Genomic DNA, 22,639 nt, shown 5'->3' on the forward strand with positions numbered 1-22,639 from the left:
CTAAATAATAGTCCATAAAGCCTGTATGTATTGCTCATATTTAAACATAAATCATTTAGATAAGATACAATTAAAAGTTGTGTTCTTTTTAAATGGTTGGAAAATTTTCTTTTATGCCCACTCCTATATGTTGGCACTTAATTTTCTCCCAGAATCTGAGACACCTGAATGGTCAAAGAGTTGATTGATTGCATTAATTAATTACAGTATGGATTATCATGATTCATCTGTGCTTATTTGTGAATGGCAAGTTCAGGGCCATACCCCGATAGGTGATAACATTCTTGAAATCTTCGATGTATTTATTTGTCTTTCATGGACTAGGTTATCCGCTTTTGAAAATGTCAGATGTCATATAATGCTTTCAAGGCGCGTTGTTATGCTTTATTCAGAATTTAACAGTAAAGACAGTAATTATTCTTTGCCACTTTCACACGTAAACCATGTGTATGTATATATTTATATTTATATATATTTATATATATATATATATATATATATATATATATATATATATATATATATATATATATATATATATATATACTGGAATTAAAAAGTGCTCATTTACTTTCGGACTATACCACTCTTTGTGATTGTTGATGACACATTCAAAGATAGTCTGGGTTATATTATTGTGATACATCAAGACTATTGGAATTCATTCGGATCATTGTTTACTTTTGGACTTATGACAATTACTATTATTTGGGATTTAATTCAAAATACTGTAGGGGCCCCGAGTCGCCGAGTGGTCTACAGTGCTCACCGTTCCGGATTACTGCCATCTCACCTCTGTCTGCGTTGGTTCGAGTCCAAGGCTCGGCTAGCGCGGGTACGTGGGAAAGCCTACCAGTAGCTTTTGGTGGGTCGGTGGTTCTTCCCTGGGTTTTTCAAGGTTCTTCCTCCACCAGTTATACTGGCCGCCATGTATAGCCTATCTTGTGCTGAAAAATGGCGTTAAACCCAACAACAACAACAACAACAAAATACTGTAAGCTCCTCTTAAAAATGTTTACGTTTAACTTAACCAAATAAATGTGCGTTGATATTCTTACTAAACTTGTTGATTATATATATATATATATATATATATATATATATATATATATATATATATATATATATATATATATATATATATATATATATGCATTTATGCACAACTAAGTAAATATTGATTGTTACAATAAAACATACTACCTGTTTGAACTATCTGACATAAGCAAACAATGTGTAAATTAAGCTTTCCCTCGACTTTATATTATCGTTTGACTTAAAGAGAACGCTTTGATACGTGAAAATACCCTTCAAAACTTATTTTGAAAGGATTGATTAAGTTTATTGCAAAGTTTATATTGAATCAAGTCACTAGGTACAGCTAATATAGAACTGATCAGTGGTTGTCTTGAAAGCACCTGTAAGCAAATGAAAAGCAATATTAGTCATGTATGCATATGTTAGATACCTGTGAATTTTGTTTGACATACTCGTCATTAACATATTTGGTCTACTTCCTCCATATTGCTTTCTATTTTCTTTTCCATTTGTTTCTTTTGAATTTTTCTTCATGTAAGTTTACATTAAGATGGATTTATGTAAATCTTATTCAATAATGAAAGCGAGACTAACCCTCAAACCAATACACAGATCAAAGAAATGTCTGTTGTATAAATCACTTAAGGGAATCAACTTATATAACCCACACACTAAAGGACCTATTTAGAGTACGGGAGGTTAGAGTCATAGTGATATTTGGTGACCAGCATGAGGAGACCATTTGTCGACCAATAGACGCGTAGTTTTATAATAGTTTCAGTGGATGGCGTAATTTTGGATTCAGCTATGTAATAAGATTTCCTATGTAAATACATAAGGAAACCACATTAATCAAGTTAACTTCATTTGTCGATTGTGCAACAGGTTCAAACTACTTTACGACTTAAAAACATCTGTAGACGAGTATCATATTAACGATAAGTGCCCTTGGAGTCTAAGGTAGCCAGATCGCAGAGTGAAAATCATTGTCCTAGATGCAGTATCACCATCCCACCGTATTATATACTGGGCTTCTGTGCCATTTTGGGGGTATGTTTGATTCGACTTTTCTTGCTATGGGGTTCGGGTATTTATTTTTCTCGAGATGTCTGTAACGGAATTGTGTAACACTGGGATTTCATCTTTAAGCAATATTAATTACACCACGAAGATTAATAAACAATCGTTTCTATTAAATGTATTTACGGAATTGTTGAAGGATGGGAATAATTAGAGGGCTTATAAAAGAAATTATTTACTGGACACTTCATGTACACCTACGGAAGGAACTCGTATCTGGTTTTAAAAAAAACGTGTCAGTAAGCAACGACAATAACAGCTTAAACAGCTCCTCGATAGCTATTTTAGACGCTGACCCTAATTTATAGCCACAAATTTCTGTAGGCATTTTAAACTTTAACACTATTTTATAGCCCACTAATTTTTAGTCATTGTTGACGTTGGCCCTATTTTATAGCCAACGAAATTCATGAGTAATTTTAAATGTTGATCCAATTTTGTAGCCCACAAATTTCTGTAGCAATATACAATAAGTGCTAAACAAAATATGCTATGACTTTTGTCTCAGACACTTAAGTGTAAGAGAAAAGGCAGAGACTTAAATGTTATATTATCACTTGGATGTAGTTTTTTTTTATGTGAACGAAATGGGACCCTAATTGTTTGTGTTTGACTCTGTCCAGGCGTTGGAATTGTGCTTTGCAGAGTCGCTGGCGTTCTACTGTTTTCATAATAAAATGAACGTCAATACAAGTTCTATATGGGTAGGTATGATAAGTAGTTGATACCTTTCTTATTTTGTCTTCAAAATCGTCTATCTTACTTTCCGGCTCTTCATTCACTTCGTGAAACTTTTATTTCTAAAGCCGCGGTTCTCTGCAATACTTAAAAGCATGTAAATAATTAATCGTCATTTGTTTTCTTCTAATGGTGAAGTAATAATTTACAATTTAATTTCAGATGACTTCATTTCACTTAATAATATTTTCTATACCTTCTCATGAGTGATTTTGTAAAATCTAGTTTGATAAACACCTCTTTTGTATCTGTCCTAAGTTATAACGTTATAATTCTTTTACCTCTGGGCGTGTTGCTGATACAATGGTGTAGCAAACAAGGTTATTCAAACGCAAATATGCCGTCAAGAAAGGCGTCTCGTACAAAAAAATAGGAAAATATTAATTACCTTTTAATTTGTTTTCAAATGACAAAAGTAGGCAAGAGACTAAAGTAGAACAAAGCACGAGTAACTTTTTATCAGATATTGACACAAATAAATTAAACACTTAGTATTTGAAAGACACCAACTGCGTCATATTGCAAGGAAAGGTGTTTATCTAAGAAACAAAACAAACGTGCAAACTCTGTGAATACTCAGTGAGATAAGAACAACATGGAACTACAAAAAGTATAACATTATTTTGTAATTGAGGTATTAAAATTAAAAAAATTAATTCAAATGATAATGAGGTACAACTTATTTTCTACTTTTAACGTTCATTTATTGATTAAGGATTGTTACAAAAAAGAAATATTTCGAATGACATTTCTTGTTATAAATTTATACATTCCATGACCATAAAATACAATATATTAAGTACAAAATTCTGATCCGTTTGATGAGTGATATTTTAAACTTCCCAACAGAAAACTGAAAAAGTTCTAAACAAACTTATGCGTAAGTAATGACAGCTTTTTACAAATGAAAGAAAATTCGGTACCAAAGTCATTATCATTAGGTCAATAGAAATGACCGCAAATATAGCTGAAAGATTTGTTTTGGGGAAATAATTAAAGAAAGATTTTTATATATTTACCATCGGGGTGGGGGCATCGACTAGACGAGTGGTGTAAAGCACTCGCCGTTAGTAGTCACTAACATCTCACATCTGTATGTGTGAGTTCGGCCAATGTGGGTATGTGAGAAAGCTTGCCAGTAGCTTCCCGTGGGTCAGTTGTTCTTTCCTGGGTTTTCCCGGGTTCTTCCTCCATACTCGCCGCCATGCATGACCGATCTTGCGGTGAGAAATGGCGTTAAAACCAAAACAATACCATATTTTTCACAGCGCGAGAAAACGAAAAATAATGCAATATGTGAAACGAGAGAGAAGTATGGGTTGGTACTTTTGAAAATATGATAGCTAATTACCGAATACAAGTTCAAAGGGATGAAATCGATTGGTATTTATTTTTTTAATAATTTTTTGAAACAATGCTGTTAACTTGTAGTCAGAAGAGCTAAAAGATATGATTGTTAAGGCTTCATTAATTTCGACTCCTGTACTTCTTTAAGCGATAATTTAGTACAGGCACATTCCTATCATGACAATAGAAAAGACAATACATTATTACAATGTAAAGGCGACAGAATTTACCTATTACTTTATAAATCGAGATGGACAAATACGAATGATAAAAATTCAAATTATGGGATGATTGACCAATTAGTTATAACACTTGAATATGAAACAATTAAGTCAACATGGTAGGTTTTACATCGCATAAAATATCTGGGCATAAACCATTCTAAGACAAAACAAAATAAGAAGGGTGCCATGCTGGCTTACCAGAATGGATAACTAAAGAAACTTTGTGCACATATTAAAAAAGTCCTTTTATAACTATGGAATCAGTACTAAACACACCAAAAATACAGACTAAGTATTCATGATTTAACCAGATTGAGTCAATGTTTTAAAAAAGCAATCAATTTAAATTTAGTTATGATTACTAATCCAGATAGACTGACTAATCAACAAAGGACTAGTCATTATCACTAATCCAGATAAACTAATGACCACATGATGAGTCACCGCTCCGGTGGCCTAAGTGATTACAGCATCCGCCTCGGATGCTGGCGGTCGTGGGTTAGAACCGCGGCAAGCAGTAGGCGTAACAAAGGCTTACAAAAATGGTACTGTTAGGGCTGGTCGGCCTGGTGTCAGGATAATGTGACTGGGTAGGGCATGATGCCACATGTCTGCCGCTAGTAATCACTATAAACTGTCACACTGCAGACATCGTAGGGATATCACTCAAATTGGTATGCTACGTTAAAAGTCTAAAACACACACACACAACTAGTCATGATCACTAGTTCAGATAAACTAACTACTCAAGAGTGGACTAGTTATGATTACTAAACCAGACACACTGACTAATCAACACAGAGGTAGTTACGGTCAACAAAGGAATAGTTAGGATCAATAATTCAGATAAACTGAATAATCATAATAGGGCTACCTATGTTCACTAAGCCAGATAAACTGACTAATCGACAAAGGACTTGTTATGATACTATGCTAACACTTACCAGTTACACAAATACTATTATATACAACTTTTACATGATTTAATACATATATTGTACATGCTATTATACACAAATTATACACACTATTATACAAAAATGTTACATACTATTATACACAAATTGTACACACTATTATACGAAAATGGTACATACTATTATATACAAATTGTACACACTATTATACAAAAATGGGACATACTATTATACACAAATTGTACACACTATTAAACAAAAATGGTACATACTATTATACACAAATTGTACACAGAATTATACACACTGCCTTCAGCATGATTAAAAACTGGAAAAAATTCACTGTGTCGGTTTCAAAAACATGCAAAATTTATAAGCAAACGAAATAAAGGTGTACGCCGAGCAACATTTTGAACTAATTCAGTACCACGAAGGCATATTCAATGCATAACAAAATATTTTGTAGTATTGGTAATGTAGTTAACACCGTTCCGGAGCAAAGGGTTAAACTGTGTTATATGAATCATGTGGTATACAGAGGCAAAGACATTTTAGAAGCATTTGTCATCAAGTGTATTTCGAAAGAAAACATCAGTTTTAAATTCAAGTCTTCATTCACATATCTGAGTTAAGTGTTACGACTTAAACTAAGTAACAGAAAAAGCAAAACCAACCAGTTTTATAATACTAAAACAGTGTTTTTAGGTTATAAAATGAAATGTTTAGAGGAACTTACAATATTCCCTCAACATTCTATCACAAGTCCAAAAGTATGGAATATTCTGAATGAATATTGTGTCATGTTGGAACTTCTGGAAACAAGTGTTCATATTTACATAATAGCTGTTTTAGTTCACTCTTTACTTGTGGCTGTATACGTGAAAGTTTCTGCTCCAGATTGTTTAATATTTCTGAATTCCGAATATTTGTCAAACCGAAGTCAACACATCGTGTGTGGGACAGGTGCAACTAAATTGATTGGATGATTAACCGGGCTATTTCTATCAAAATACTCCTTTAACATATGAGTTTCGGTTTTTTCCTTCAAGGAGTGTTAATTATATAATTTAGTCACTTAATTTCTGTATAAGGACCAAGCTACTTAGCCTGATTAGGATTTTAAGGAATGGGAAAGAAAGCCAGATCTCTATCACCAGGCTCAAAACTCCTTTCTTTTGTACTTCTATCATACCTCAATTTCATTTTCGACTTGGTAGAGTGATGATTAGATCTTGCTACTTCACAAGCCTTGACAACTCATATTTGAAACCAGAGACATAGCCAAGAACATTACTCTTGCAATCTTGATTTGAAAGAAGTTTTTCTTGGACTAACTTCTATGGTCCTGGGCGAGTATGCATCAAAACTAGTTGAAAAGGACTGAAACTTAATGAGTCTTGAACCGAGTCCCTGGACAGCAAACAACGGTAAATAAAGACACTGATCACAATCTTGTCCTGTATCAAAGCAATGTGACCGAATCATATTCTTCAACGTTTGATGAAATCTTTATAAAACCGCTTGACTTTCAGAGTGATAAGCAGAATATTTGAACTGCCTAATTCATGCAGAACTTGTTGGAAAATTCCAACATGAAAGTTTGATTCTTGATCAGACTGGATGGATTTGGGAGAGACAGCCAAATTATATAAAACTTTATCAAACCTTTTTCAATGGTTTTAGTTTTAATATTCCTTAAAGGAATTGCCTCTGGAAATCTTGTGCACGCACGCATTATGATAACAAGTCTTGGTTTCCTGACTTCGTCTTAGGTTCTACCAATAGTCTATTAAATGGTTCGTCAAATACAGGGATAGATTGCAGATGGACCTTATGTATCTTCTAATTGGGGTTTCCTACCATTTAACAAGCGTGACAATATCTATAGTTTTCAGAAACATGATCAATAAAAATGATTTAAGATCTTATGATATTAGGTGCAAAAAGTGACCTTGTCAAAAGACTGGCCGATAAATGTGTCAGCTAATAGATTAAGCATAACATTATCTCGATCTAGATCATTGCCTAGTAATAAATGAATTGATCTGACATTCACGGGTCCTGAGAATAATGTTGATGCCAAACTGACACAATGAAGACGGACATTAACAAAGCCACATTATACTCCCTAAATAAGAACATGTTCAATATAAGAAGACATCTCAGGCAAAGGCAAAGTACCGGATAACAAGAGACCCTGAGAATATTCTAATAGGGATATGCTTGGCAGAATACCCATTAAGTAATATAAAACGTTTCGACATGACTGGTTTATAAATCTCCATTATAAGTTTGTGTGACCCAACAAATATACTGTTTTCAATATTAAATCGTGACCTTGACTTGTTAGAAATAAGAGCATTTGGAATATTTCTGTCTTTATTCTGGTGCTGGTTTTTCAGCTGTAGCAATCAGAAATAACTTTCCCTTTCTTCTTACAACAATTTAGCAATGGAAGAGATGTGGATTTCTTATCAGTCTTATCAGAAGCTTGATTCCTAAAAGTAGTGCAAGATTGTGGTTTAGAACTACTAGTATGAGTTTGGAGCCATATTTTTACCAAAGAACCTCTGAGAGGAAGACTTTCTGACAAATTAAACTTTGTGAGCCAAGGAATAATCGTCAGCTGTACAAGCAGCATTTTCTAAAGTTTCCATCTTTTGTTCATCAAAGTAGGTCTTGACTTCACTATTGACGCAGTGTTTGAACTCTTCAACTAAAACGATTTATCTGAAATTATCGTGGTCTTTATCAACCTTATTGGCCAAGCACAATCTAACAAATAGTTGCTTTTTTTTCTTTGCAAATTCGAGATGGATTTATCCATTTTTTTTATTAGGTGGAGTGGGGTAATAGTTCCTAACCTGTGTAGATATGCCTCAGGTACCAACTTATAACTCTTCAAGATACTTTTCTTATGGGGCTCCGAGTGGCCGAGTGGTCTAAAGCGCTCTCCGTTACGGATCACTGCCATCTCACCTCTGTCTGCGTGGGTTCGAGTCTAGGATTCAGCCAATGTGGGTATGTGAGAAAGCTTGCCAGTAGCTTCTCTTGGGTCGGTGGTTCTTCCCGGGGTTTTCCTGGGTTCTTCCTCCACCATTAATACTGGCCGCCATGCATGGCCTATCGTGTGCTGAAATATGGCGTTAAACCCCACAACAACAACCTTAACCTCATCATAAGTAACACTTTGTTGTCCCGACAGTGAAGTGTAGAATTCACAAGCTTTGCCAATAAGTACAATTTATATTAATAAAGTCAAAAGCTTTCTTGGTCTTTTCAAGTTTCCAGCAATTTTCTCTCTGACTACAATTACGTTCATGATGGCTACATTGCGTTGAAGATGACAATATTTACGTTCATGATGGTAACAGTTACTTTCAGGATGGCTACTCTTACGTTCAAGACAACTACAATTACGTTCAGGGTATCGTGAAGCAATTCAGTGTTAAAAGCCTCAGAGATCATCAAGATTGTTGATGTTATGTGATATTTTTTAAGTATTTTAATTATTTTCTTTGACACTATACAGTCTGGATAGATGCTATTACCACTAAGTTATTTTCTTTGACCATCTACAGTCTGAACACATGCTATTTACACTATACCGTCTGAATACGTTAAGACTACTAATGCTATTGACACTATACGGCCTGGATACGTGATGACAACAAAGGTATTTTCTTTGACACTATATCGTGAGAACACATACTGTTGACACTATACAGTTTCGGCAAATGCTACTGACACCATACAGTCTGGACACATGCTATTGACACTATGCAGTCTAGACACATGCTACAGGCACGTTACAGTCTTGGCACATGCTATTGCTACTCATGCCAGGATATGACTATGCTGCATGTTTAAAGAAGACAAGATATAAATATGAAGTTGTCATTGACGTGGAAATGTACTTGATGATGAAAAGAGTGAAATAAGAGTTTGTATCAACACGACATGTCTCAGAAACGCAGTATATGGAGAACCTAGATCCAACAAGAGGGATGTCAGAATCAAGTTTGATATGTGCTCTCGTGTATGGCTATCATGACAAATTGTTGTTTGTGGTTTATTCACTAGGGCAGTTGTCTTGCTCTGATATCACGTCTATGCTCCATCATGCGTTTTTATTACTAAAGCCAAAATATTTTCCATGTACAGCATGTATTTTTACGTAGTTGTGACTTTAGCGAAATAATTGCTGTTCTTCCGTGGGAAGAACTCTCCATTGGAGATGATATGCAACCGTATAAATATCATAGCAGTTACTGTTGCATTTAATAATTTTCAATGGGTCTTTTTTTAATTTTAGTAATAACTGAGTAATTTACAATGTAAACTCATGCTATAACATGTTTTAAAATTTTGTATTTTGGTCGGTTTTCTAGAAAAGGTTGATAATTGGAAGATCAGTAAAAAATAAACATGATCGTTCCAAGTATTTACAAGGCGATAAAAACTACGTTATTTGATTGAAATTGACACTTCTACTCCGCACATCCAATAACTATTACAATTTTCCGAGAGGTTATAGTTATCTCAACCCACTAGTGACACACCTGGACAAGTGACACATGCCTGTGTTAAAAACACGAGTGTATATGTACGTATATTAGCTATTGTCACTGAACTACCATGACATGGGAACATATTGTCTGAAATGACATGACATGGGAACATATTGTCTGAAATGACATGACATGGCGACATATTGTGTGAATGAGAATAACATGAGGACACACATATTGTCTGAACTATCATGATATAGAGACATAGTGTTTGAAATACTATGACATGGGCCATATTGTCTGAACTATCATGATATGGAGACGTAGTCTTTGAAATACTATGACATGGGACATATTGTCTGACTACCATGTCATTGGGACATGTTGTCTGAACTACAATAAAAACGGGATACAATATCTGAACTACCATGATATAGGGACATATTGTCTGAACTACCATAACATGGAGGCATGTTGTTTGAAGTACCACGTCATAGGCACATATTGTCTGAACTACAGTTACACGGGGACATATTGTCTGAACTACCATGACATGGGGACTTATTGTCTGAGCTACCATATCATGGAAACCTACGGTCTGGACTACATTGATATGGGGACTTATTGTCTGAACTAACATGACATGGGGACATGTTGTCTGACCTACCATGACATGGGAGAATATTGTCTTAACTACTCTGACATGGGGACATGTTGTCTGAACTACCAAGACATGGGGACATACTGTCTGAACTAACATGACCTGGGAACATTTTTTTTATTCATGTGATTTCAGTTAACATACAAAAATACATGCCCTTGTGTGTATTTTAGATATCGTCGTGGGCTTTGCAAGCTTACTCAATCTGCAAAACATTATAGTCACCATCTGTGCGATGATGGTAGTCAGTTGTTGTACATGTTTCACCTTAAATAAACGCAGAAGAAGCGAATTTAATTTTTTTTATAAAAAAACAATTAGTATTGTAGCACCGTGAATTCCGATCCTTGAAAATTCATTGAACACATGAATATTTTATAAGTGAGTTAGCTATACACTGAGAAAATATTTCTCAACGTAAACTAAATTCTACAAAATAAATAAATAAATGGAAAATTTTCTTATGTTACCTGCCATGGAATTATGCGGTAGCCGATCCAGAACATAACTGACTCTGTGTGTGTGTGTGTGCATGGGGGGGGGGGGGGCAATCGCCAAATCTTTACGGCCCAAAGACACACATACACACATGTACATACAGATGGGGTCCGTTTTAGAGTGGGGGGGGGGGTCTATATGAACCCACACAAGTATGGGCTTAATGACAGTGTATTGTTTTACATGGTCGTGGCAGGAGTGGGTGGGTGGGGATGGAGGGCTGCAAAAATATATACAAACTTCACCGTTGACATCCATTTGAAAGATCCTGATATATGTACTTATAAATGACTGTAATCAGGTGTTTTATGTATGTATTTCATGATGAATTAGCACTCTAATTTGACCACACGTGCCCATGCATACTAATTTGGTTCGAACCAATTCATTCCTTTATTTGTATGTAGTATAAGCTGACTACACCATTGGATGTATTTGTAAAGTATTCATGCCGGTTTTAATTGTCCACGCCCCGAAATTGAAACGACGAAGTAGTTGGGTCCATTTTTGCATTTTATGACTGTTTTTTGTCAGCATTCTAAAATCCTATCTAGCCAAGCACTTGCCTTGCATCTCAGACGATCTATGTTGGAACAGTTGAGACACTTTTGAGTGTACAAGAATACAGATACATATAATTCGCCTGGGCAGAGAAACTACTGATCTCTACGTTTCCTCTGCTTCCCCACAGTCGTCATCAATAGTACCCTCAGAGCTGAAATTTTCTAAATAGAAATTAAACGAAATTAAATAAGACAGAATATAGAAAAAATAAAATGAACAAGACACAAATTAACTAAAATTTATTTTTGCAAAGCACGTGAATGATGCAACATGTTAGAATCGCTCCTCTTAAGGCGAAAAGGGTAAAAGTCCGGAAAAAAAGAGGAAAATTAGAAAATTTGATATATTGTTTGTAATGGCCTGAAAATCTGTCTTGTGTATCTCAACTAGTTTTTGCTCACATATTTAGCAAGATTTATGTGAAGAAAAACTGCTCAAAGTAAAATAATTCTTAAACATTTAAACGTATTTGCACTGGCATGACTATCCAATAAGAAAGATATATATATATATATATATATATATATATATATATATATATATATATATATTCATATTATGTTTAATAAATTTATCTCAAGTGGTTTTTATTTACATAGTTTTTATCACAATGGTCAAACTCCAGGAAGTAAAAAAAGGTGCATATTTTTAAAAAAATATTGTACCAGCTAAATTAAATTATCTACATCTAAATACAAACATGCCAACCAAATTGCATAAATTAACCTTCGTTGCTTTTTCTTACTCGTACTAACAACGTTTTCGTAAATTTTAACAAAAGTACTGTATTGGTCTGAACGTCTAATCAGGTCGTTTACTTTTTGAGGACCATGATTGTGTGCTTACAATTTCATGGCTCTAAGTTTAATAGTTTATGTCATTTTCCTGTTCATATGTATAGACATTGTTCTGGCCATGTGTATATATATATATATGTTCCCAGGTCATGGTAGTATATGTATGTTGTCCTGTGCATGTGTATAGACATTGTCCTGTTCATTTGGTGTTCATATTTCTCTCTATTTTCAAATTACGGTTATTACAATGAGAGGTTAGCTCCTCTAATGTTGGGGTGTTTTAACAATAACACTTTGAGATATTTTGCCATTCGAACGCACAGTGTTTCGACTTCTCACCTTGTTCAGCTGGCACAAATACTCCAACAAGTGTGTAACTACATCAGTTAGTCTCTCCACTGTCTCAGCAATTGTGTAGACTAGGAACAAATAAAAACAATTAAACATAGGTCAAATGGGGGGGGGGGTCGGGGATATGAGTTCACGGTGCTCTCCTCTCCCCGTAAATCTGCCACTGCTCTGTACATATCAGTTAAGCACAGACAATTACATTACCACCGCGTAGTTGATAGGTTTATTCCCGTAAAGTTTTGCAAGCCATTATAGATCGTCCTGAATGTATTGACCCACTGCAAGGGTCTAACCTGACGCGACAGATATACCCGTATGGTATCGAAATAAGATGAGATAAAATTGTCGCCCTGTTTAGATGCTACGAGATAAAATAGTCTCAAGCTCCCATTAACAAATCGAATTGAATCGGTATATCAGGTTACCACCCCAACTGGTTCCTAGTACAAGCGTTGTCCATGGCAATTAAACAAGATTTACGTCCACATTAACAATGGCAAGCTATGTAGTTGTATAAATTTAAAATATCGTCCTTTCACGTTTGCATTAGACGTTTCCAGTTTCACTTATTGTTGGAATCATCAGAATACATTTTTTCAAAGATTTGAGAGAGATCGCACGAAGTAGTCTGGCGAAGAAATATTCCTTTTCAGTACCGTCAATACTCGCTATAAGTCGAGTCCAACTGCACACAACATATATCATGCCGTAGCATAATGTTCCTGCAGATCAGGGTCTATTTCGTTTGATCTACTGATTACTCCTAGCAATGTGCACAGACCCAGATCCACCGGCGCATTATGCGACGGCAGATCTCGGTCTGTGCCGTTTCCAGTTGGACTCGTCTTATAAGCAAGTATACACCTTATGTAAACTTTTCATGATGTGGGATTGTGGGATATATGCCAAGTCTTCTATTCAGTCAGACGACATTTTGGGCTAATTTATATTGACGGCAATCAGAGTGTGACTGTTCGTTGTTTGATATTTCTAAATCGGTTGGCATAATTCATGTTAGCTGAAAATTTTAATTTTATATGCAGAAGTGTTATTAAACTGTCTTTTGGTGTCGATGACTGCACTGATGTGGATTTCAGATGATATAGGATAAATTCGACAAGAACTGTTCAAGTTATGTTTGTATCGTCGATAATTGGGTTTTGTTTTATGGTAACATAAGTATCTTGCCATTGAACTTCGTGAAAAATTGTTCAACTAAAGTGTTGGGAACGTTAACTTGTAATTTAATATAATTTTGCCTTCTGGTAATCATTTTTTTGTGGACAGTTTCACAAGTCTTTTGGGAATATTGTCGGATAAAAAATAAAAGACTGTGAAAAATAAGTTTCAGTTTACTACATTTGCCGCTTGATTTGTAATCGGTCAAGCTTTCCAATGATTCGTGCGCACACGGACATTACTGATCATCACACAAGGGTCTTGATCCCCATCAGGCCCCCACGACCAGACTTTGTGGAGGCAGGAGGAGGTAAGACAGACAGCCGCATACCGACTTCTGAAAGGCTCGAGAGGATGAGGTATCCATTCATGTGCGATTATCGTGTGATCTTATTCCTTACATGTGATTCAATCCTAACACGGCTTATCCTTTGGCTATTGGATCACACTTTTTCTAATGTATTGAGTGGAATGTTCAATTATCGCTATTTGAAAGAACAAAATCGTGTCCTTTCTACAAATATCATAGTCGTATTTGACATCAGAAAGACTGGTCTTTCCTGGGGCGCATTTGCTTGCGATAGAATTTCTGATAAATTTCTGTATACGTTCATTCTTACTGATGATGTTAATTAAAAGTATATAATTTTGCTACTTTGCCGAATTATCAAATGCACACTATTTGAATTTAAAAAATAACCTTGCATGAGTCTTTTTGTAGCGTGGCTGCACTCGACTCCATACTCTCTCTCTTTCAGAATGGAGAAAAGGAATGCGCCAGCGACTACAAAAATATCTTCTGATTTTAAATATCGTAAAACACAGCATATTCTAATCTGCATTGCGATGAACCTTGGAAGGTTTCAGTTGAAATTTAAATAAAAATAAAGCGGGGTATTTACTTTTTTCAGGACAAGTTATTCCCTTATGTCACAATGGCTGCGCCATCCCAATTCAGCAGGAGCATACCACAGAAAGTCAGAAATTCCCTCCACATACAACATAGCTATGCAGGGGAATTCCGTTTTTCCGCCGATTCAGAGACGAAGTAGATATGATCCGGTCAACGCGGACGGCGCCCCTGCCACACACAGTATAAATCCATCATTCGCTCAAAAAGCGGCAGTAAGTGAATTGAAAACGTGCTTGTATATCTATTAAACAGTGTCCACTGAATTTATTTTCTTCTAAATGGCGACGATTGTGAAATAGGGTTTAATTTTGACTCAAGGTCACAACGACGGCAAAGAGAACGGGAGGGGGAAACTAAGTTAGTATATCTGTATCTTTACCACCGGTCTGGAACCATTTTAAAAAATTGACAGAACATAATTATTTGTCTTTTTTTTATGTTCATGTTCAAAATTCGTTTATTATTTCAAATTATCGATAAAGAGACAGTTCTACCTCGAGGAGCTTGCACATGCTATGGATTCGAAACTCGCATTAGATAATGCGTACTGACCAAATTCAGAGATTTTGCGAGAGTGAAAGCAATGGAGTGGACGGAAAGTACGAGGGTCTTGTGTTGCATACCTTAAGACAACATTGATATCATTTAAATAAGAACACATGTTTGTATATTATTTTTAACTTCTAAAAAGATCACGCTTGTAGTTTCTTTGTAAGTGACATTCAAGTCCTGGTTCAAATTAATCAAAAGTAAAGGTGCTTAATATTTTGAAAAGTGGTCATTGGTTAAATATAACACCTTTTACCAGTCTGTTTTGTAACTGTTATAGGGCCTAACTGATACAATTTAAATCAGTACAAGTTCTTGTTCGTAAGTTAAAAATGATAATCGGATTTTACTTACAGAATTTATGTTATAGTATTTAAAGTTGAACGGTAGACATGATTGACAGCGTAAACAAATTCACCTGATGTAAGAAGCACCCGAGTGCGCTTGCCCAGGTAGGTAGACGCGAGAGCTATAGCGAACACAATAAATTTCGAGAGGCGATATGAGTCTTCAATCTCTCCACGTGTGTAAGCCCCTGTCACCATTTAGCATTCGGAGTGTATCACCTCTGTCACTATCATACTGCCGGGTGTATCATGTCTACGCTATTATCCCACTGTGGAATGTATCATCTCTAAGTGACTATCCCACTGCCGGTGGATATCATTTCTAAGTCAGTATGCCACTGTCGGATGTATCGTCTCTAAGTCTGTATCTCACTGGCATACATTTGGAAAACTGCATATCTGTCCTGCCTTAGATATATTTATGTTAGAATTAATAAGTTATAATTGCAAGGTTTTCCTAGTACTATTGCATACAGTGAAATCTGCCTTAAAAGACAAGTAGATATAAAGCCGCTTGTAGATTCAAGACACTTTCAGGAATCTCCAGTTGAAATGCGTATTTGAGTGACTTTCACATAAGATCGTCTGTATAGACAGAGGAAACTTGCGTTCGTCAATTTTGTACTGCAAATAAAGAGTATGTATCTTGTAACAAAATGAACAATAATCTTGAACCTCATACAAGATTATAACATTAGTTACAATGCAGGAGTTCACATGAATAAATTCTTTCTAGTTTTACATTATGACACATGCTATAGTGCATAAATTCACTTGAATAAATTCTCTATAGTTTTACATTATGACACTTGCTATAGTGCATAAATTCACTTGAATAATTTCTCTATACTTTTACATTATGACACTAGCTATAGTGCATAAATTCACTTGAATAATTTCTCTATAGTTTTACATTATGACAATAGCTATAGTGCATAAATTCACTTGAATAATTTCTCTATACTTTTACATTATGACACTAGCTATAGTGCATAAATTCACTTGAATAAATTCTCTATAGTTTTACATTATGACACTAGCTATAGTGCATAAGTTCACTTGAAAAAATTCTCGAAAGTTTTACATTATGACACTTGCTATAGTGCAGGAGTTCACTTAAATAAATTCTCTGTCAAGTTTTACATTATGACACTAGCTATAGTGCATGAGTTCGCTTGAATAAAGTCTCGAAAGTTTTACATCATGACACTAGCTATCGTGTAGGAGTCCACTCGAATAAATTTCTCTATAGTTTTACATTATGACACTAGCTATAGTGCAGGAGTTCACTTAAATAAATTCTTTGTAAATGTCCTAAATTAATATTAGAAGATTTTGCCTGAAAATCGCCTCTGGTGTTGCATAAATACACAATATGTTTTAGGACATAAACAGCGATTCATATTGTACATGTGATCGACTCTTTCACACAGCAAGTAATAGCACATGTAAGAGACTCCTTCAAATAAAGGACACAGTCCAATAAAGGACTAAATTATAGTGTATCGTGATTGTACATTATAGACCTATTTCACTGTATTTGTAGCTAATTTGTAGACATGATTAAACAACATGTTTTGCAACACAGATTGAAATAGTCTATGTCAAGCTCCAATCAGTGTGTCCCCCCCCCCATTTGTTTATATTCTAGCTTTTACTTCATCTCTTTTTTCATTACTCCACTCCTTAACAGTCATTCTACTGATATTATGCACACTGTCGTATATTTCGTTTATAAAATAATTATATCATCCTTCTTTTTTCCGCAATGTGTGCGTCTCTCTCTCTCTCTCTCTCTCTCAAAAATATATATATATATATATATATATATATATATATATATATATATATATATATATATATATATATATATATATATATATATATATATATTGTGTGTGTGTATGTGTGTGTGTGTGTGTGCGTGTGTGTGATTTGAAAATATTTGATTCTTTCAGATAGACGAAAATGTTCCCGTTCATCTCCGCTTCAGTGAAAGCGGTGGACACGACGATTTCCATAAAGCATTCAGACAAATCAGTCAACAATGGCCATCGTCGAGCTTCCCTGTGTTCGGACCACCAAGGCAAGTACATGTCGACCATTCTTGCAGATTGTTACTTCAATAGAGGGAGATTGTTTCAGAGATCTGCAGCAGAAATTTAATTTCAGATGATATATTTCCCCTGAAATATTGAAATAAGCGACCATAATTACATATGTTGCCATGGTACATTAAAATCTGGCGCAACAGCAGCGTTGATATACATTTTCGTAATTAAAAATAAATTATTCTCATATAGATGAATATGTTTGTACTACTACTACTGCTAACACTATTACTGCTACTAAGACTACTACTACTATTACTAGTACTACTACTAATAATTATAATTAATTTTCATATTCTCTTGAAAAATTATCCGCTTTAATTGGGCTTCTTTGGTATTTTTTCAAAATGAACTTATTTAATAAAAGCTTCGAAATTACTCTTTAACAGAAATTTAACAAAGATCAAAGTCACCGTTACACTTTTGATGGGATAGCTACTGTGATAGAGACGTGTGATAGATATTTAACCTTGCAGAGTAATAGTTCCAATCGATGTTGTGATTGCTGGTGTAGTAAATTACCACAAAAGGACTAGAAAGTTTAATAATCAACCCGAGATTTGACGTTTTCGTATAGGTGTTACAGTACCTTTCCCACGATGATAAAACCGTGCTGAGGTAAATGGCAGTACACTTGTAAAATTCCAAACACGACTAGTAATAAAATAGCGTTGTAGTCAATTAGCATTTTTTCTTCGTCGAACTGGTTTGCTCAGTGGGAGACCCTCATCTAAAATGTAATTAATTCCTTATTGTCTTGTATATTTGAGACTTATTTATTTCCTATATAACTGAGACTTGTTTCTTTTCTTTAAAATTGCGACATGTTTCTTGAGACTTTAATCGCTCTCTAAGAGTCACTGTGGAGTCGGTTGGATCTGGACGACAGATGATGCATGCCACATCATTTATGTAAAGACTGCTATGAACACACATAAATATTTTGTTACACAAGCGGGATAATTAGGCGTGCAGGTTCGACATACTACACACCTGGATTTACTCTTTATTGTACAATCATAACAAGTATTGTCAGACGGGGATCCATGATGCTAACAAGCAGGCAAGGGGTCTGTCGGATGGAGTGCCTGGTATAGGCCGGAGAGGCGACGACTTTGGAGGCTCTTGCATTTTAATAATTTATACGGCATTATTTATAGCTGTTTCTCGACATCTAGCGTGCAGATATATTGTTTGTAACGAATTTATTTATCATTTGGATCAGCTCAACAAACTATCGTCCGCTATTCTTATTGAGACTTGTGGGTGTTGGTACGCATACGTTATATATAGTGATGTGGTTCTATAGACTTATTGCTGTGGTTCTATAGACTTTGAATTGTTATTATTACCACTATAACCCAATAATGTTGAAATATAGTTTTGATATATAATCTGTTGAGACCTTTTACAGGTTAAGGCACGGTCGGGCAGGTGGAAGCTGGCGTCACGTAAAGGAGGTGTTACAAGCAGGTGGTTCAAGAACAGTGTTCGTAGATGGTAAGTAACCATGCCGATGGTCTACATGATTGGTATATCTGAAGAGATAATATATATGTTTGAATTGTTACAAATATTATCAGTTGAATTATTCAGTGTATTGTTTCGATTCCATGTCTTAAACTACGTAACAGGAAAGAGAAAAACCAAAACGTTTTGTATCATTGAAAATATTAATTTACTGCCCTAAAATTCAAAAAGTGAAAGAATTAAAAATAACTCATGTGTGGTGAATTAATTCCTAGAATCCTGACAGTTCAAAAAATTTCAATAGTTCCGAGTAATCCGATTAATTTCCCAATGTGTTCCGAATGATGTCACTAATGTACTGATGTGTCAACAGTACAGAACAAATCACTGATATAATCCCAAAATGTATTTAAATGAATTCACGGTAATTTCAATACAGCTGTTAATCCAAATGTCCATGAATGAATTCACAGTAATTCCACACAGCTATTATATACCCAATATTCTTAAAATGAATGTTAGAACACTGCAGTTCCAACTAAATATAAAAGACAAAACAAATATGAATATTTCTGCAGTTTTTTTTGCCTTATCTTCATACCATCATGTATGTTATTCTCAACAAAACGGTACATCATCATTGATGTTATGCATGAAAATAATCTATTAAGTTTTTTTCTTCCTCGTGATTACTTTCAATGCCTTGTGACAGTATTGTGTGGGTAATAACCTTAATATTGGTGAAATTAGAAGTCTTAGTATACAGGGGTGAAGTCACATGTTGCATTAAGTGAAAGAAAAATATAGTGAACAGATTTCTTCTCATTCATTTGTAACGAAATTAGGGACAAAATAATGACAAAGCAGATTCTCTTTCTTCCATATACAAGTCTGAGAAGAATAAGAAAGCAGTTTACCCTTTGTTCTCCATAAACCTGATAAGTCGAATCCCTGTTCAAACTATAAAATTTATTAGTGACATCTCAGGAATAACTGATTTATATCAGTAAGTGTAAAGTCACTGCATCATTCCATCTGACAGTTGGGAACAAAGTGACAGATTTATATCAGTAACGTGTAAAGTCAATACATCATTTGTCTGACAGATGGAAATAAAGTAAACTATCAGTTGCTCGCATGAGTAAAAAAAGAAGCTTTAAAGTTTTCACTACATGTTGTCGTAAATCCTGTGCAGACATTTTAAAAAATCATTGCGTTTGAATGATATTACCAGTAATTGGGATCAGTCCATGTAATAAGTATTATGTTTTACGAATCATTGGCGTCAGTCCATTGTTATGAATCTAGGTCTAAAAATATGCAACAGAAAGAAGTGAAACCAACAACTTAAGTAAAATCAGCAGTCTATTTATTTTGTTTTACAATACAAAATTAAAATTCAAGAGACACGTACAGTATTGCGAATTAAATCCCAAATAATTTTACATAAAAGATGTTCTATGAATGACACTCAACTTAGTTTTAAAAAAAATATAAACAAAATAAATCAATATAGTACTTCTATACACTCGTTAATACCGCTGCAATTACAGTATGTTTCCCTCTGATGTATCTAATGTCAATACTGTATTCTTGCAGCATCAAACTCAGGCGCAACAATCAATACAGTTTTTGCTTACTATATTAATAAAAGTAAGAGGATTGTGATCACTGAATTCAATAATTGGAAATGGAGCTGACCTTAAAATACACTTCGAAATGTTGCAAAGCAAATATCAAAGTTTAAGTTTCGTTCTCAATGGTGGAATTATTATTTTCTGGTTCTTGCTTAGATTATTTTTCTAGTAAAATAGCACACTGGATGAACAACGCCATTTTTATATTCTTGAATCAATACATCATCAGACATTTTAAATAATTGACTGAAATCTAGAGATGAAAAAGTTGGTGCAACTTTAAGAATGGACTTTAATTTATAAAAAGGCTCCTGACATTTGTCAGATCAAGGAAGCTTGGATTTCTTCCTCAAGAAATTTGTCAGAGGTTCGGCAGGTATACATAATTTGAGAACATTTTCCAGTAATATCCAACATACCTATAGATCGCATCAATAACGTTTTACTAATAGGTACAGGGAGTTCAAAGATAGCCATGACTTTAACTTCTATACGTTTTTCTTGACCTTGTCGCACAATATGCCTTACAAATGTGACACAAGCACGGCAAAATTTACTTTTACATAAATTAACCGTCAAACCTGCATCACTGAGTACATCGAAGAATTTCTGCATGGATTCCAAGTAATCTGTCTAGGTATCGTTGTAGAATGAATTCTAAGTAATATTTCCGGGTATCAGTGTGGATGACGTACGCGTCACAATTATATACACCAGATGCTAGAACTTTCATTAGCCGCTATAATGTTGCCGGATACTTTTTTTTATTATGAATGTTCTTAGGTTATATTAATAAAGCCCATATAGAGTTGCCAATGCCAAAATTTATTTTACTCTTTTCGTCAGTTGAATTTGCCAGGTCAAACTTGGAGACATATTTCGTATTCGAACTGTGTCAATGCAATCCTCTATTTTTGGCACTGGAACTAAATTTTGGTGACACTGTTGACTTTTATATAGTCAGTACACATACGCAACGTATTATCTGGTTTAACCTAAGAATATTTATTGTTGTTGCTGTGTTCGCATTCAATTTAAGTGGTTTATCTTTTCAATTGTATAAGGACCAAACCACTTAGCCTAAAGAGGATTGTGAGGTATAGGCAAGAGAGCCAGAATGCCATCACCAGACTGAAAAACTTCTTTCTTGTGTATTTCTGTCGTATTTTGATATCATTTTTGACTGAACCAGAGTGAAGATTATTTCTTGCTCCTTTAAAACCCTTTGACATCTTAAATTTGAAATCAAAGATATGGTCAGGAAGATAAATATTTGAAACTTGATTTCAAAGAAGTTTTTTTCTTCTTCTTTTAATAACTTCACTAGTCCTGGGACAGTATGTCCAAAATCAAGTCCAAAGGACAAAAAAGCGACGATTCTTGAACTGATTTCCCAACAGCAAACAACATTCCAATTCTTTCCTGTATCAAAGAAATATGACCCAATAATATTTTTAGAACTTTGACGAAATCTTTTCAAAACCCCGTGACTTTTAGGGTAATAGGCAGAAGATTTACACTTATGGAAAATTCCAGACATACAATTTGACCCTTGATCAGACTGGACAGTTTATGAAGGCCAAGATGTGTTGCAAACTTTAGCAAAGCTGTTAATGTGATTTCAGTTTGAATGTTTCTCGTAAGAATTGCCTCTGGAAATATTTTGGATGCACACATAATGGTCAACAAATATTGGTTGCCTGACTT

At 34.7% G+C, this 22,639-nt stretch overlaps 1 protein-coding gene across 3 annotated transcripts in view; it reads left to right on the forward strand.

Annotated features, from left to right (window-relative positions):
* LOC149807238 (uncharacterized) overlaps positions 1-22,639 on the forward strand; it is a 50,527-nt gene that overhangs the window by 8,523 nt on the left and 19,365 nt on the right. For 2 of the 3 annotated variants that reach the window (XM_089963936.1, XM_089963930.1), the window contains exons 2-4: positions 14,817-15,030; positions 17,673-17,800; positions 19,240-19,325. In XM_089963936.1, coding sequence (XP_089820062.1) covers positions 14,817-15,030; positions 17,673-17,800; positions 19,240-19,325 — 428 coding nt within the window. Of the gene's footprint in view, positions 1-13,776; positions 14,265-14,816; positions 15,031-17,672; positions 17,801-19,239; positions 19,326-22,639 lie in introns of those variants that run through there. The other variant, XM_089963922.1, reaches the window with a different exon arrangement.

This window comes from Sinohyriopsis cumingii, chromosome 1 (assembly GCF_028554795.1).
Source record: "Sinohyriopsis cumingii isolate HCF-2022 chromosome 1, ASM2855479v2, whole genome shotgun sequence".
NCBI lineage: Eukaryota > Metazoa > Mollusca > Bivalvia > Unionida > Unionidae > Sinohyriopsis > Sinohyriopsis cumingii.